This window comes from Mandrillus leucophaeus, unplaced genomic scaffold (genome assembly GCF_000951045.1).
Source record: "Mandrillus leucophaeus isolate KB7577 unplaced genomic scaffold, Mleu.le_1.0 Scaffold370, whole genome shotgun sequence".
Taxonomy (NCBI): domain Eukaryota; kingdom Metazoa; phylum Chordata; class Mammalia; order Primates; family Cercopithecidae; genus Mandrillus; species Mandrillus leucophaeus.
In genome coordinates, this window is record NW_012103921.1 from 811119 (window position 1) to 828753 (window position 17635).

The 17635-nt window shown below is 55.7% G+C and overlaps 1 protein-coding gene across 1 annotated transcript in view; it reads right to left on the bottom strand.

The window, feature by feature from the left end:
* Nucleotides 1–546: 546 nt before the first annotated feature.
* ALPL (alkaline phosphatase, liver/bone/kidney) overlaps nt 547–17635 on the bottom strand; it is a 74056-nt gene continuing 56967 nt past the window's right edge. Inside the window, exons 4-12 of the mRNA XM_011990147.1 lie at nt 16491–16643; nt 16082–16301; nt 15152–15327; nt 10803–10946; nt 8717–8786; nt 5218–5352; nt 3103–3294; nt 2278–2397; nt 547–1566 (exon numbers count right to left, since the gene is read on the bottom strand). Coding sequence (XP_011845537.1) covers nt 1301–1566; nt 2278–2397; nt 3103–3294; nt 5218–5352; nt 8717–8786; nt 10803–10946; nt 15152–15327; nt 16082–16301; nt 16491–16643 — 1476 coding nt within the window. The 3' untranslated portion in view covers nt 547–1300. The remainder of the gene's footprint in view (nt 1567–2277; nt 2398–3102; nt 3295–5217; nt 5353–8716; nt 8787–10802; nt 10947–15151; nt 15328–16081; nt 16302–16490; nt 16644–17635) is intronic.

The following is a 17635-nucleotide window of genomic DNA, read 5'->3' on the forward strand; positions in this document are numbered from 1 at the left end:
TTTAATCTTTTTTTTTTTTGAGACAGAGTCTCACTCCATCACTCAGGCTCGAGTGCAGTGGCGCTGTCTTGGCTCACTACAACCTCTGCCTCTCGGGTTCAAGCGATTCTCCTGCCTCAGCCTCTGGAGTAGCTGGGACTACAGGCGCGCATGCCACCATGCCCAGCTAATTTCTGTATTTTTTTGTAGAGACAGGGTTTCACCACGTTGGCCAGGATGGTCTTGAACTGCTGACCTCAAATGTTCCACCTGCCTCCACCTCCCAAAGTGCTGGAATTACAGGTGTGAGCCACTGCACCCGGCCAGCCTCCTCTTTAATCCTCACAGCAACCCAGAAGTGGGTTGTCTCCCATTTCACAGACAAGAAAACTGAGACACAAAGCAATGTGTCCAAAGTGGCATAGGTAGGGAGTGTGAAACCCCCAGGACAGCAGAAGGCCTTTCCACCCTGTCCAACCCGCCTGTACCCTGGGCCCTGAGGCCATTTCTTCCCAGAGAAATAAGCTTCTTTCAGTCTTTTTCTCACCGACCACAAAGACTCAGCTCTGTCCTCAGAAATATTTGGAAACTTTTATTTAAATGTTTTGTGTTCCCTTTTAACCACCACCAAAAAGAGAAAAAAAATTTTTTTGCCGTTCCAAACGGGAGAATCGCTTCAGAGAGGAGCTGGCATGCGTGTTCAGAGCCCAGGAGTGTGAGCCCTGCCAGGTGGCTCTTCCTGGCCTGGGCCACGTCGGGTAGGATGGCCACCCAGGCACCAGCTTCCTGGGACCCCCGTGGCCTTGGAGTGAGTGAGCGAGGCCTTGTCCTGAGGAGAAAGACCTCATCTCCCCTGAAGAAGGGCTGGGCCTGAGGACAGGGACATGAGCATGGTAGGGCCTGGGGGGGTTCTAGAGGGAAGGAGATGAGAGTGGAAGGGTCAGATCCGGAATGTTCCATGGAGGCTTCAGGGCCTCTGGGTCTGGAGAAATATGTTTGCTAGAAAAATAAGAGGCTTTGAGAATTTCTGCAGTCTGTGCTCTCTGCTTGCCCAAGAGAAATCTACCCTGTTGGCCAAAGGGCAGCGGGGAGGAAGCAAAGGCTGGAGGCCAGAAGTGGGTTTGGCCCTCGGGGAAGATTCCAGAGGGGAGCGAGGTGGGCGGCAGACTTTGGTTTCCTGGGTCCCCTTTCTCGCAGTTGCAGAGGCTGAGGAGGCCCCCACCTCCCTGCCCCTTGTGGGGTGGGCTGCCGGGCGGTGGGCAGCCCTGGGGAGTGGGAAGTTGGCGTGTCACGGGCTCGTGGGTGCCCGGGCCCTGGGCCCTCAGAACAGAATGCTCAGGGGGAAGAGGGCCAGGGGGAGCAGCAGGGGGCCTGCAGCAAGGCTGCCTGCCGAGCTGGCAGGGGCACAGTGGTCGAGGTTGGCCCCGATGCAGGCTGCATACGCCATCACGTGGGGGATGTAGTTCTGCTCATGGACGCCGTGCAGCAGGTGTGCCATGGGGCCCTTGGAGAAGACGGCCACATCCTCCCCGCCGTGGGTCTCGTGGCGCAGGGGCACAGCAGACTGCGCCTGGTAGTTGTTGTGAGCTGTGGGCCAGGAGAAACGCCTGCTGAGAGCCTGCCAGGGGCCTGGCGCTGCGCACGCAGCTTTTCCATCCCCCTTTCAGGCTGGCTTGAATGCTCCCATTTCATAGAAGAGGAAAAGGAGGCTCAATGTGGGAAAGTCATTTTGCCTAAGGCCACAGGATTTGAATCTGAGCCTGTTCTGACATAGGAGTCTGCATCCTCAACCCCCAACAGAGAAAGTTAACCTCATTGGGGCTGCTTGGATCAGCAGGGAGAGTTGAGAGGGAGACTCTTACCATTGCTGCATCTTTAGACCCCCTGGAACCACTGGGAGTATCAAGAACAAATGAAGGATATGGGATGGGATGAACTAACTGCAAAGTCTTGTATACTGGAATATTAAAGAGCCAAGAAAAATGAGTATAAAATATCGAGCACCTACTTCTGCCAGGCACTATGCTAAGCTCATCAGACCCATTTGGTCCTTCAGACAACCTTCGAAGGTAGAAGAACCCTTTTAGAGAGGAAACGGCCGCAGAGAAAGGTGAAGTCACATGTCCAAAGTCTCAGAGCTGCTAGACTGTAGAAGGCAATTCAAACTGAGGTTGTTCTCACTCAAGTCCCAGTCATTCTGAGACCCCTGATCTTGACCACAAGCTGACACCCTATTCCCAAGCCCCTCCCCGAGGGGTGCCCTGTCCCCTCCCAGCCCTGGGTCCTGGAGGGTCTCACCATAGTCCACCATGGAGACATTCTCTCGTTCACCGCCCACCACCTTGTAGCCGGGCCCATTGCCATACAGGATGGCAGTGAAGGGCTTCTTGTCTGTGTCACTCAGCATGGGGGCCAGACCTGCACAGGGAGGGGGTGTTCAGGGGTCATGTTGGGGTACCAGGAGTACAGTCCCCAGCCCCCAGATTGGGCTTCTTGGTGGCTTGGTAACCCCTGGGATCTTCTCTGAAGGGCCCCACAATGCCTCCATGAAGCTACCTTATTACTTCCAACTAACCATTCCCCAGTTCCCATTGTACTCATGTCCCTCCCATTCATCTGTCCATCCATCATCCATCCATCAATCCATCCATCCATCATCCATCCATCATCCATCCATCCATCCATCCATCCATCCATCCATCCATCCATCATCCATCCATCCATCCATCCATCCATCCATCCATCCATCCATCCATCCATCCATCCATCCATCCATCCATCCATTATCCATCCTCCAGCCATCCATCCATCCATCCATCCATCCATCCATCCATCCTCCAGCCAGCCAGCCATCCTCTCCCCCATTCATCTATCCGCGTTCTCGCCCAGCCATGTTCAATGTGGCCATCCATCCACCCACCTGCCTGTCCACCCGACCACCACTCAACTCACTCCCCCACCTCACCCTGTATTTTCTCACCATCCCAGTCACTCTCCCTCCCCACCCCGTTGTCATCGAGTCCCTACCATGCTCTGGGCTTGCTGGCTCTCCCACCCACTCCTGCTCCCAAGTGGGTAGACAGGAGGCCCCAGGAGTGTCCACCCCAAAGAAGGCCCGCCTACCAAAGATAGAGTTGCCACGGGGGGTGTATCCACCAAAGGTGAAGACATGGGAATGGTCCGCGGTGACCACGGTCAGAGTGTCTTCCAAGGAGGTCATGCTGCCTGCCTGCCCGATGGCCCGGTCCATCTCTACCGCCTCGTGCAGGGCCTGCTTGGCTTTGCCTTCATGGTGCCCGTGGTCGATCCTGCCTCCTTGGGACACCAAGGCAAAGGCCTCGGGTAAGAGAGGAGGGGAGGAAGATCTGCTCCCCGGCCCCGGCCCCACGACACTGCTGCTGGATTAACCTTTGTTAGCTAGGGAAGGACAGGAACCTTCACTGGACACCACTCCGTGCTAGCACCACCGCCTAGGCATTTCACGCAGTCATTCGACCTGATGGAGCCCAGAGAGGGACAGCCCTGGGGCCAAAGGCACACGCATGGGGGCTGCAAAGCCCAGATGTGTAATCAGATCCACCAGGCCGGGAAGCTATGCTCCTCCCACCGCCCCTCCCAGCACTGTCCCTAGCTGCTTGAAGGAGGCACTGAAGCCTTTGGGAGGTAGTGAAGCGGGCATGCTGGAATCCCTACAACAAGCCAGGCATGACACACCCATGTTTCTTTTCCCCTGAACAGCAGTGCTGGGAGAGAGGAATATGATCAGTCCCATTTACAGATGGAGTCAACTGACGCCTAGCGTGGGGAGGCCCACGGTGGGATTTGCCGGGATGTGAATTCAGGTGTGACTCGTCCTAACCCCGTTTTTCATCTCTACCTCAAATCATCCCCTCTAAAAAGAAAGCATGGAGCTCCCAGAGGTGGCGAAAGTCCCCAGTGCCTGGGCAGTGCCTGTGGCAGGTTCCACAAAGCCCTGCCGAAACCTGAACCCCCTGCTGCCTCCGCCCCCACCTCCCACCCCCGGGTGAGTGCAGGGGCCTGGCTGGAGGCTTGGCCCAGCAGCCCAGGGCTCTGTGACCTTAAAGGAACACCTCCCTCTCTAACAGGAGGGCGCTGTCTGGTGGACGCTCCCAGCTTGGAGGGTCCCGGGCGCCAGGCAGCCCTCTGTTCCCCACCAGCCTGAGCCTCATGGCGGGCTGGCCGGCTGGCAGGGCGGGTCCTCCCTTTGTTGTGGCTCTGGGAGCAGCTGGCCTGGCCGGCCCATTCTGGCCTTGCTCACAAAGGGAACTGCTCCCGGGGGAGCCCGTGCTCGCCACCGCTGGTTTCTGGCTGGCTCCTCGGCGTCAGAGGCCTGTTCGGGGCCAGGCCGAGACCGCTGTGCTTGAATGGGAACCCCGGGGTTTGGCAAGAAAGCAGCCAAGCTGGGCTGGCAGACACTCGCCTCTGGAAGGCGGAGGGGCTGAGCGTGTGTGTATGCGTGGGGAGCATATGTGCAAACATACTCGTGTGTGCATGTGCGTGTGTGTATACATACCGATGTCAGCAGGGCAACATGAGGAACCGCGGTGGGCAAGGGCTGTTAGCACTGGAAGGTTTCTGGAATCTTTATCACTTCCTCACACTTCCTATTGTTCCCGCCTTAACTATTGTGTAGCCATAAGACTAATAATAGAAACACAGGGTTTATTCTTTACTGGGTCCCGTTCCAAGTACTTTATGTCTCTGAACACATTGGAGGTGAATCACTCTCCAGGAGACAGATGCTATTTTTGGCTTCACTTAACAGAAGCGCACAGGTAGAGGTCACACCGCCAGCAGATGGCAGCGCCAGGCCAAGAATTCAGGTCTGTCCGTAAGGCCCCTGGACGGCGCTCGAGGAGCCTGGGAATGTCAGCGCACAGCGTGGGAAAGCCGGAGCCTGCGGATTTGCCTTTCCGGGCAGTGAGGTTGAGGGGCTGCTTGCCCCTCCAGGGCCAGGTCTCCAAGAAAGACTACCAAAGGGGAGAAATCTGCCTCCTCTCCCAGGAAGCCTTCCTGGACTGGTGAACCTGACTTGCATCTCTATGCCCAAAGGAGAGCAGCGAGCCACCTGTCTCCTTCCGCAACCCATTTTCCTAAAGGGACCTCTCCCTTCACCCCCAAACCCAGTCAGTTCCCTTTAAGAGCTGGACTTCTCCATCCCCTGACACCAGGGCCGTGTTTCCAGCAGCCCCCTCTCAGCAGACCCAGGGCTCCTACCTTCCACCAGCAAGAAGAAGCCTTTGGGGTTCTTCCGCAGGATCTGGATGGCCACCACCACCATCTCGGAGAGTGACGGGTCCGTCACGTTGTTCCTGTTCAGCTCGTACTCCATGTCCCCCGGCTCAAAGAGACCTGAGGAGGACACCAGGAGGATGCGGATGCTGAGAGGCTGTGACCCTGCTAGGAGGACCCCAAGGAACTTGGGGTGTCTCAGGGGACGCAGGCTCCCCACAGCCAACTTGGGGATAGAGTATGGTGGCTGGGAGGATCCTTATCTGGGTGATTTTTGTGGGCCCAGAATTGGGCCCCCAATTCCTTTTTTTTTTTTTTTTTTTTTGGAGACAGAGTCTCACTCTGTTGTCCAGGCTGGAGTGCAGTGGTGTGATCTCGGCTCAGGCTCACTGTAACCTCTGCCTCCTGGGTTCCAGTGATTCCCCTGCCTCAGCCTCCCGAGTAGCTGGGATTACAGACATGCATCACCACACCGGCTAATTTTTTTTTGTATTTTAAGTAGAGACAGGGTTTTACCATGTTGGCCAGGCTGGTCTCAAACCTGACCTCAGGTCATCCACCCTCCTCGGCCTCCCAAAGTGTTGGGATTACAGGAGTGAGCCTCCGTGCCCAGCCCCAATTCCTTTCATCTTTACTCCCACCACTATGGCGTGGCGGGATCGCCATGCGCTTTTACAGAGGAGGAGCACTAAGGCCCAGAGGTGTTCCATAACTTGCTATTGTCAGCTGCAAAGGGGCAGATCTGGGGTTCAAATCCATCAGTCAGTCTGCCTCCAACCTGCAGGGCTCAGCACACAGGACTATGGCCCCAAGGCAGTGGGCCACAGCCTGGACTCGATGGGGCTGCTAGGGTGTGTGTGCATTTACATGTTGGGTTTGAAGGGCATGGTGGCCTGTGCAGCAAAACAGCAGAAGGTTTGGAATCATTGTCCCCCCCTGCTCACTGGGCTCCGTTTTCTCACTTGTGACATAAGGAGAATGATCTGTTTCTTGCCCATGGCACAAAATTCCCTGTGTCCTATGCTGGTGCTTCTGATTCTGGTGTCCTTCCAGAACATCCTGTCCTCTGTGAACGGGTACACAGCCAAACAATAGCTCCAGTGCATACAGCGTTTACTTTGTGCCACATGCTGTGAGCGCTTTGGAGCAGGCAAAAGCTAGCCTCCAAGATGGTGCCTAGTAACCCCTGCCCCCTGGAATTCACACGCTTGTGTGGTCTCCTTCCACAATAGTCTTTATATGCAATAGAATGCCACTGAAACGACATTTCAGTGAAATGAAATGACATTTGTATGATCTCCAAGGTTGGGGCATAAAATGCTGTAGCTTCTGTGTATATACTCTTGGATCTCTGTGGGAAGCCAGCCACCACGTGACGAGGACACTCAAGCTGCTCTACAGAGAGCAATCTGCCAAGGAACTGAGGCCTCCTGCTAACAGCCAAGACCAACTCGCCAGCCATGGGAGTGAACCGTCCAGGAAGGGCCAGCCCCAGTCAAGCCTTCAGATGACTACAACCTCATGGGAGACCCAGCTAAGCTGTCCCCAGATTCCTGACCCAAAGAAATTGAGTGAGGCAATAAATGTCTACTCTTGTTTTAAACTGTTAAGTTTTGTTTTGTGACAGGATCTCACTCTGTTGCCCAAACTGGAGTGCAGTAGCATGATCATAGCTCACTGCAGGCTCGAACTCTTGGGCTCAAGCAAGCCTCCCACCTCAGCTTCCTGAACCACCACACCTGGTTTCTTCTTTTCTCTTTCTTTCTTTCCTTTCTCTCTCTCTTTCTTTCCTTCCTTCCTTCCCTCCTTCCTTCCTTCCTTCCTTCCTTCCTCTTTCTTTCTTTCCTCTCTTTCTCTTTCTTTCTTTTAGATAGGGTCTTGCTCTGTCACCCAGGCTGGGGTGCAGTAGTGCAGTGGCATAATCACAACTCACTGCAGCCTCAACCTCCTGGGCTCAGGTGGATCCTCCTACCTCAGCCTCCTGAGTAGCTGGGACTAAAGGTGTGCGCCACCACACCTGGCCAGTTTTTAAAAAATTTTTTGTAGAGTTGAGGTCTCGCTATGTTGCCCAGGCTGGTCTCAAACTCCTGGGCTCAAGTGATCAACCTGCCTTGGCCTCCCAAAGTGCTAGGATTACAGGTGTGAGCCATTGCACCTGGCCTAAGTTTTTGTTTGTTTTTTGTTTTGAGACAGAGTCTCGCTCTGTCGCCCAGGCTGGAGCGCAGTGGTGCGATCTCGGCTCACTGCAAGCTCTGCGTCCCAGGTTCACACCATTCTCTTGCCTCAGCCTCCTGAGTAGCTGGGACTACAGACACCTGCCACCACGCCAGGCTAATTTTTTGTAATTTTAGGAGAGACGGGGTTTCACCGTGTTAGCTAGGATGGTCTCGATCTCCTGACCTCGTGGATCTGCCCACCTCGGCCTCCCAAAGTGCTGGGATTACAGGCATGAGCCACCGTGCCCGGCCTGCACCTGGCCTAAGTTTTGAGATAATTTGTTACACAGCAACAGATAACTTATACAACACAAGTTCATGTCATGCTCATGACAACCCAGGGGTTGTCTCCAGCCCTGTCACTATCTCCATTTTATGGGAGAGTCACTATTCCTACTTTATAGAAGAGGAAACTGAGGCAGAGAGAGGAGAAATCACTTGCCCAAGGTCACACAGCTTAGAGGTGGTAGAGCTGGATTTGAACCCGGCACTCTGGCTCTAAGATCCATGAGCAAAACCAGCAGGATACACGGGTGCATGCACAGCCTGTGTGATACTGGGTATGTGCCGTGTGAGCCAGGCAAGCAAGAGGCTGTGTGTATGTGTCTGGAGGACCCACCAGGCGCACAGCTCTGAGCCCATAACCTCTAATGACACCCAGGACGTGCAGCTGTGTTCCTTGGGAAATGTCTGCAGGAGATTTTGCAACCACTTGCTTGGCACTACAGGCAGCTGGAAAAGAAGACCCAGATAGCTGCGTGGTGGTGCTCAGGGCCTCATCCCACCAGACCTGAAGCTGCCCCTGTGCCCTCACCACCTGCTCCCCACTGCCTGGGGAGGAGGGCAATCATCAGGATGGGCAGAGATAACCTGGCTAGCTTCTGCCCTGTCCATGCACACAGTAGAGCTGACTCCAGGTCCCAGGCTCCGTAGCCCAGGAGCCATTAAGTCCCAATTCCCAGCCAGGGATCCAACTTGCCTGGGCCGTACCCCTGTCGGCTGTGCCACATGCCGTGTGCCACTCCCCTCTTTGAGCTTCAGTTTCTTCTTGTGCGCAATGGGGCTAATCCCCCTGCACAGCCAGCAGATTTCAGGCCTAATTCCAGGAATCAGAACCCCCTTCCTTGCTTCTCCCAGGTCCTGGAGCCCAAGGGTAGAGGCCCCTAAGTGAGTGTCAGGCTGGGGCCTTGTCCCCAGGTGCTGGCCACACACAGCCTTGGCCACCAGGCTCCAAGCCATGCATCCTCCACTCCACTCCCTCCACTTACCCAATAGGTAGTCCACATTGTGGGGGTCAAGGGTCAGGAGTTCCGTGCGGTTCCAGATGAAGTGGGAGTGCTAGGAGGAAGGGCTGTGTCAGCACATGCCGGGAGCTAGGGAGAGTCGGAAGGACTGACCCCAGCAGCAATCGGAGTCTGAGGCCTTTACTTATTTCCTTCCTTCACTTAAAAATCCCTCCCTGAGGACCCACCATCCCTGACCTCAAGAAATGATGAATCAATAGCACGTTATAATGTATAATGCAAGGGAATGAGAATTCTGATAGAGCCCAGGGAGGCCGTGAGCCCAGACACAGGACCAGGGAGGGCTTCCTGGTGGAGGTGATGTTCTAATGGGGCCCTGGAGGACAAGTGGGAATTTAACAGCCTGGGGTCAGGAAGGCTATCCCAGGAGGGAGGGATCACGGGGCAAAGAAGAGCCAGGCACAGGTCTCCAGAGGCCTTGAGGGCTGACAGGGCTGGGCTGTGTTTTCTGGGGGCCGTGGAGTCCCAGGGAGGAAGCAAAGCCCTAGTTCTGCTTTGGGGGCCCCATCTAGGACGGGAGATAAAGGTGGGGCTGTTTCCCCAGGGAATAAAGTCCATGGAAAGAAGCCAGCCAGGCCAGGCCTGGAGAGGACACCATGTTGGCCTGGACCAAGGGTCCCAGCACTGCCAAGGATCTGCTGTGTGCCCTTAGGAGACCCCCTGCCTTCTCTTGGCAATGACCATGGGATCAGTGGCTTTTCAAGCCTCAGGGGCTGTTGTGGGGAGCAGGGCGGAGAGGCTCAGAAAGTGGGGCTTTGCCACCCCCAGCCCCTGCTTCCTGGAGGTGACTCTCCTGTGCTCTCTGTCTCCAAGGTTGATCCCGTTACTCCCTCTTTACAGATAAGGGCAGTGAGGCACACAGACCATGTAGCCACCGAATGGTAAAGGTGAAACTGACTCTGAAACCCACTCTTAAGGCATGATTTTCTAGGGATGTGGGGCCTACATGGCACCTGACTGATACCCAATGTGGCCAGGCTTGGGGCCATGGTGTAGACGCTCTCTCCCCATCTTAGAGGCTTAGACCGAGCTCCAGGGTAAGCTGGGCAAGGAGGTTGAAACTCTGGCCCCATGTGCCACGTAGAGAAACTGAGGCTGGTGTCTCTCTGGCTTGAGCTGGGAGGGGGCTCTGGCCCAGCCTGAGCTGACTCAGAAGGGATGGAAAGGGTTCAAAGCCACTCAGTCCCACACCCCCACTGACCCCACAGGGCCCTTCCCTAGTCCCTACCCCCACCTTGTTCTTGGCTCAGCCTCATTCCACGAAGCCTCCCCAGGGGCCAGTCCTGGAACTCGCAGAAACCCAACCCCAGAGTGACATCAAAGTGGCTGCCAGGCTACTCCCCACTGTCTTCAGCCCTGACCACAGTCATTTCCAGACCCCAGCTGCCCCAGGCCCGCAGGCCAGCAGCTCAGATTTAAAGGGCCAGAGGCCGCTCCAAGGAGCCGGCGCTTGGGATCCTTCTGGAGGTGCCTCCAGCCTCCCTTCCCCGATCCATTCCGTCCCCCAGCCAAGGGGGACTCACTGTGGAGGGCTTCCCTGCTCCCTCTGTGGCTTGCACACTGGGGCCAACCATGTCCTCCCCTGATCCATACAGTGCTGCCTCTTCCCTCCGCCCTCCTACTTGCCCAGGGCTTCTTGGCCCCTCCTTGTGGTCTGTCCCCCCAGGGTGCCTACAGAGCCAGGCATCCCCCATGCAGGCACACAGCGTTCCATGTTTCCTTGGTCATCTGGCTCAGCCTCTGTCTCACGCATGCCCCACCAGGGGCCTACATATAATAGGTGCTCAGGGTGACTGAATGTCCACGCAGGTTATTCCCTGGCCCAGCCTCCTCCTCACCGTCCACCTCTCTCCCGTGTCCCCTCCAAGGGAAGGAAATGATCAGTCACCGACTATCTACCGCTTGTATATCTCTTAGTCCATTCGAGCCCCTGGAGGGAAGAATTCTGATGCCCTTTCTATAGAGGACAACAGAGCTTCAGAGTGGGGGTCACACAGCCTCTCACCATCAAAGGCCACCTCGGCAGCCACATGGCCCCAACACAGGCTACCTTGTGTCTCGGTTTGAAGCTCTTCCAGATGTTAACAAGGTCCAGGCCGTCCAGCCTCGTGCCCCTGGCTTTCTCGTCAATCTCATACTCCACATCAGTTTTATTCTTGGGGTACATGTATTTCCGGCCACCCCCCATGATCACCTAAAAGAGACAGGAGCCATCACTTCTGCAGGGTTCCAAGATGCCCAGAAGCCCCAGTGACCTCGGCTTGGAACCTGGACTCCTGGAGTCCCTGGGGACAGTGTGGATACTTTCCCAGCCTGGTGAGCCAGGCCTCAGTCCTCTCTGGGCCTTACTTGTCCACTGTGGGGAGATGAAACCATGAGTCTCTCGGGACTGTGGTTTGGCGCTTCTAGGGATATTGGAGGAGCTGATAACTTACCTTACTTGGCTTCCTGCAATCCACATAACTCCCACTTGAATAAGAATCAGACCATCAGATTTGGTATGAAGTTGAGTCAGAATGTATCTTAAATGTGTGTCAGGCACTAAACACTTAAGATACATTCTGACTCAACTTCATACCGAGGCTGCAACAAACCCTGGTCACCTGTTTTCCAACTAAAAAAATGGGCACAGAAATGGGTTTTTTCCCCTGAAGGCCACACAGCCAGGAAGTGGCAGATTCAGGATTCAAACCCAGGGCTTTTCCAGCTATGGCACTAGGGCCCTGCTGTATTCATGTAGCAGAGGGCAGGGACTCCCGGAGCCTCCTCTCCCACGGTGAGAGGCTGAATGCGTGCAGGGAGAGGCTCCAGCCAGGGAGGTCTTTGGGGCAGCCCACAGCTGGGAGCCAGTCCACCGCAGCCTGGGCAAACAGCGGGGCCGGGCCTCATGGCTGTGTAGTCACCACCAGGCTAATTTTACCCACCGGCTGGTGTGTGCGGGCAGACGAACGCGGGACTGTTTGTTTTCCTTGGGAGTCCATGTTTGAAGTCCTGACTATTTTTAAAATAGGGCCAAGAGCATAACAGCAGCCGCCTGCGGTGACCACCACACTAGTGTTCTCTTGTCACCGCGGGCGCCAGCCCGGGCCACTGCCCCTGGCTGACACCTTGGGAGTGCAGAGCCTGGCTGACACTGGGCCCAGATCCACCATTCCAGGCCTGCACCTCATGGGTCCCCTGCTCTATCCTCCACTCTGTCTCCCACCTTAGAACCTAGGTTTTGCAGAATGCATAGAGGGCCAGGAGTACAGAATGGCAGGAGAGGTGGGAAAGGTGCCCCAGGACCAGCCTGGATCCAGGCCATGGTCATGGCCATGAGCTTTGAAGTCAGATTTAGGTTTGAACCCTGACTCTATCACCTACTGATCAAGGGCCTGCCACCTAAACTCTCTGAGCCCAGTTTTCCTATCCATAAAATGCAACTGGCTGGGCGTGGTGGCTCATGCCTGTAATCTCAGCACTTTGGGAGGCTGAGGCAGGAGGATCACTTGAAGGCAGGAGTTTGAGACCAGTCTGGACAACATGGCAAGACCCTGTCTATACAAATAAAATTTGTTTCAAAAATTAGCCGGGCATGGTGGTACAGACTGGTGCTCCCAGCTATTCAAGGGACTGAGCCAGGAGGAGCACTTGAGCCCAGAAGGCTGAGACTGAAGTGAGCTGCGATCACGCCACTGCACTCCAGTCTGGGCAACAGAGCGAGACCCTGTCTCAAAAATAAAATAAAATAGGCCGGGCGCGATGGCTCACGCCTGTAATCCCAGCACTTTGGCAGGCCAAAACGAGTGGATCACCTGAGGTACAGAGTTTGAGACCAGCCTGGCCAACATGGCGAAACCCCGTCTCTACTTACAAAAAAAAAAAAAAAAAAAACTAGCCGGGCGTGGTGATGTGCGCCTATAATCCCAACTACTCAGGAGGCTGAGGCAGGAGAATCGCTTGAACCCGGCAGGTGGAAGTTGCAGTGAGCCAAGATCGCACCACTGTACTCCAGACTTAGAAACAGAGTGAGACTCCATCTCAAACGAAAAATAATGATAAATAAAATACAACTAACATCTATCCACAGAACCATCATAGGAGGAAAGGCAGTCACCCGGGGAAGTCCCCAGCACCCAGTGGGTGGCTGCCACTGGAAGGCATTTCTACTGCCAGTGGGGAGACAGGTGGTTCAGAGAGGCAGAGTCCTTGCTCTCCGCTGTAGCCAGGAGCTCAGGGAGCAGGGCAGGCTGGGAGGGGAAGGAGAAGGGGACCCCAGGTCACGGGTCCCTTGCCCCACCCCCCCAGCTGTTGCCACAGAACCTGACCTCTTGGCGTCTTCAGAGTGGAAACGAAGCCCCCAATCTTCCTGCAGGGAGCCTCATCGTTTCCAGCCCGGCAGCGACTTCACACGGGCTCATTAAACTTCCAAATAACAGACTTGCTGTTTGGCTTTGGGGTTTGGGTTTGTGTCTTTCTTTCTTTCTTTCTTTCTTTTTAAGCAACAGTATTTATTTTCAGGGTGGACACCAGGATTTTTGTTTCATGTACAGTCTGGGCACTGGGAGGCTTTTGGGGGGGTGTTGGTGATGGAGATGCAGGTGGGGCTGGGAGAGAAAGGAAGAGGAGGAAAGAAAGGGGTCCTCACACAGGTCCTCCCTCCTCATTCACTCCCTGGCTTGTGCCCCCTGACGTGGCCCCTGTGACCCCCCTCCTCATCTCCTACCCCCTCACCTGAAACATCTTCCCTCCCCTCCAATTTCCTTCAAGTTCCTGTCCCCTGCTCAGGCTGTCCCTGACAAACCCCTCTGAGGAGCAGTCCCCATGTAATTATACCCTGTGCCTGTATAACAAATGTTCTCACATCCATGACCTCATCACGGCCTCCCACGGCCCTGGGAGCAGGCAAGTGTGGCTCTCTGTTCCTGCTGCACAGGTGGGGAAACCGAGGCACAGGGAGGGGAAGGGACTCACCCCAGGCCATGTGTCGGGTGAAGGCAAGCCAGGATGAGTGGCTTGGCCTCAGATGTCTGCTCACTGAAAGGGGCCAACAGCACTGTGTGTCCTGAAAGGGGGTACTTCATCCACCATGCTGGGAAAAGGGCAGACATGGGTCTCTACTGTAGAGGGGCCAAGTGGCCCCCAGAAATTTGTGGGGGCAGTGTATGGAGGGCTGAAGGCAAGTGAGTTTGTCTGGTGGTGGAGAGAAAGAGGTGAGGCATAGCTGGGTGGGGGGGCTTTCTCTGCCCCTCACCGAATCCTCATTCCAGGCTCAAGGGGCAGAAGTCCCCAGATTGCCTCAGCAGTCCCCCACAGTAGGCAATAAAAGCCTGAAAAGGAACGAGCCGGGTGTTCTCACTGAAGAACAGAGAGTAGGCCGGGCGCGGTGGCTCACGCCTGTAATCCCAGCACTTCGGGAGGCCGAGGTGGGCGGATTACAAGGTCAAGAGATCGACACCATCCTACCTAACACGGTGAAACCCCATCTCTACTGAAAATACAAAAAATTAGCCGGGCGAGGTATCGGGCGCCTGTAGTCCCAGCTACTCAAGAGGCTGAGGCAGGAGAATGGCGTGAACCCGGGAGGCGGAGCTTGCAGTGAGCCGAGATCGTGCCACTGCACTCCAGCCTGGGCGACAGAGGGAGACTCTGTCTCAAAAAAAAAAAGAAAAGAACAGAGAGCAAGCGTCACATGGATGACTTCTGCCTCATGAGTCAGCTCAGTTTGTTGAAGTGTGTTTCAGGGCAAGGCCGTGTGGCTCCTGCATAAGTGCCACCACCTTCTGGGCACTCGCTAGGCCTCAGGTCTTGTGCTGAGCTCCACAGGGATTATCTTAATCAGTTCTTGGCATAAGCTTATGAGGCAGGCACAGTTCACAAAGGAGTTGTGAAAGGGAAGCCTCAGAGAGGTTAAGTAACTGACCCAAGGTCACACAGCTAGCAAAACGCAGGGCGAGGTCTGGAACTCGAATTTTAAACAAGAGAGCTGGCACTAACCAACCACTGTACACACCAGCTCTTCGCTGGGCATGCTGGTGGTTGAGTGTACAGAAATGTGCCCATCTGTGCCCATGTGAATGTGCAGGGCAGGCAGACGCCACTTGGCCACCACCACCTCCCTGTGTAGTGGGGGCCAGAGGTGGGCACAGCACCAGGTTCCAATTTATGGAATCATCCCTGGGTGCCTGGTTCTTGGGGTGTGGTGGTGGTCACATGAGGTTTCACCCCGCAGCCCCACCGCAGAGAAATCCCACAGTGCCTGCCTGCCCAACCGCAAATCCCCTAATGGGCTGGGAGCCTCCCAGGTGTGTGGGGAGCCAGGCCAGGCTGCTTTCTCCGGGCCAGCCTGGGCCTGAGGCCTCCTGCCCACCAGAGGCCCCGCCTTGCCCCGTCCTTGCCCGGCTGCCCCCGAGCACTCACGTCAATGTCCCTGATGTTATGCACGAGCTGGTAGGCGATGTCCTTGCAGCCCTGGCTCAAGGCCTCAGGAGGCATCTCGTTGTCTGAGTACCAGTCCCGGTCAGCTGAGTGGGCATAGGCGGCGCTGGGGGTGGCATGGTTCACTCTCGTGGTGGTTACAATGCCCACAGATTTCCCTGGGGTGCAGGAGGGGCAGGTTTGGCTTTATCCACAGATCAGGGTGTCCCAGCTGCCTCCTCCCTCCCCCTCCCCCTCCCCGCTAAAGACAGGCCCCCCTTCAGTTCGGAGGATTGCCTGGTCTCAGTCTCCCCACCCACAGCAGTAGGTGTCTGGCAGTGGCTGCTAAGTAGCTGAGCAGCTGGAACACTGCCTCTGGGACCCTCTCCCCTCATCCCGAAGGCCCTTGAGATGTGAGCACCCGGGCTGGAGTCCTCCCCTTCATCAAGGCGCCCACAGGACCCCTGAGGGATCTCAAGTGGACTGTGGCTCTGTCACCTGCGTGTTGGCCTTGTCACCTGTGTTTTGGCCTTGGCCCCTGACTAAAGCTCCTGGGGGCACGGGCTGGGCCTCCCAATTCTGAGGAGGGAAGGGGCGTGGCTATGGACTGCCCCCCACAGGCTAGCCCTGGGCTGACTTCTCCCTCCTCACACCAAACCTACGAGGGTTTTATGTTCCCACCCGTTTTATAGTCAAATGAAGAATCAACTCAGGGAAATGAACTGGGAGCAGAACCCAGCACTGAGTGAAGCCTGAACCCCCAGCCTCCCCTGTCATGGAAGGAACCCCATGGATATTACAGACTCCCAGACATCATAGCTGGGAGCCCCGCAGAGAAGCCTTCTCTAGCCCCTTCCCGTGACAGAGTCGGAAAGACTGAGGCCCGGACAGGCCATGAAGCTCACCCTGCTCCCCACTGCTCCCCGCACTCACCAGCATCCTTGGCCCAGCGCAGGATGGAGGTGACCTCGTTCCCCTGGGTGGTGTTGCACCGGGAACGCTCGGTGGCTGCGCTTACCCCCACGGTGCCCTCGTTGGCCTTCACCCCACACAGGTAGGCGGTGGCGGTGCCAGCGCTGTCAGGGACCTGGGCATTGGTGTTGTACGTCTGCAGGTGGGAGAGGAGGGTCAGGAGATGGCCAGGACTTCGCCCCTACAGCCACCCACCCCGCCTCCACTCACACCATGGGGACTGGGGCGTGAAGAACCAGAGAGGACCCCATAGCCTTGATCAGGCCCACCGAAGCCCCCAAGAGCCACAGGACTACCTATCTGCCTGCTTCCTGCCGTCATTCCCTGCACCCTGGCAGCACTGGGGCGGGACCCCAACTCTCCAAAGTACGGAGAAGTGTCCGGCAGAGGAGTGGGGCTCAGGTGGGGTCAGCAGTGGCCTCTCTCTGGGCCTGGGGCTGCAGGAGCCAGTGAGGGCCAGTGAGGGGAGCAGGGGAGTCCTGGAGAAGGGAGAGGGAGGGGCCTTCTTGAAGGAGTGGGGGTCCTAGGGATAGGATAGTGAAAGTGAGGGGAGGGGGACTGGGGAAGGGAAGGGTGGGGCCAAGACCAGCTCTGATTTCTCTGCCACCTGCCCTATGGCCACCCTCACAGGATTGCCCTACATCCAGATGTTTAGCAGAGACCCCGAAACTATTTGCCTGTCTCCCTTCCCCACCAGCCTGAGAGCGCCTTGAAGGCACAGAAGGCACCACAGTCCCCGCTACTCCCCTAGAAGTGAGCCTGGGGCCTGACCCAGGGTGTGGAGGTTATTACATAATGCCACTATCACCACCACCAATAACAACAGCTACCCGGCAGTGCACACCGCCTTGAACAACCTAGGTCAGTACAGGCATACCTCATTTTAGTGTACTCCACAGACACTGTGTTTGCTACAAATTGAAGATCTGTGGCAACTCCGTGTCAAGCAAGTCCATCAACATTATTTTTTCCAACAACATGGCTCACTTCATTAGTGTTTTTTAGCAATAGCATATTTTTAAATTAAGGTATATATGTTTTTTTAGACATAATGCTGTCCTACACTTAAAAGACTACTGTAGGGTGCAAACATAACTTTTATATGCACTGGGAAACCAGAAAATGTGTGACTTGCTTCATTACAATATTTGCTTTATTACAGTGGTCTGGAACCAAACCCAAAGTGTAGCTGAGGTATGCCTATAGCTTAATTAACTTCACGAACCACCTCAGTAAAGAATGAATGACCTAGAACTTCATGCAAAAGCGTATACAGGCCAGGCACGGTGGCTCATGCCTGTAATCCTAGCACTTTGGGAGGCCCACGTGGGCGGATCACCTGGGGTCAGGAGTTCGAGACCAGCCTTGCCAACAGGTTGAAACCCTGTCTCGACTAAAAATACAAAAATTAGCTGGGCATGGTGGTGCGTGCCTGTAATCCCAGCTACTCGGGAGGCTGAGGCAGAAGAATCACTTGAACTCAGGAGGCGGAGGTTGCAGTGAGCTGAGGTCATG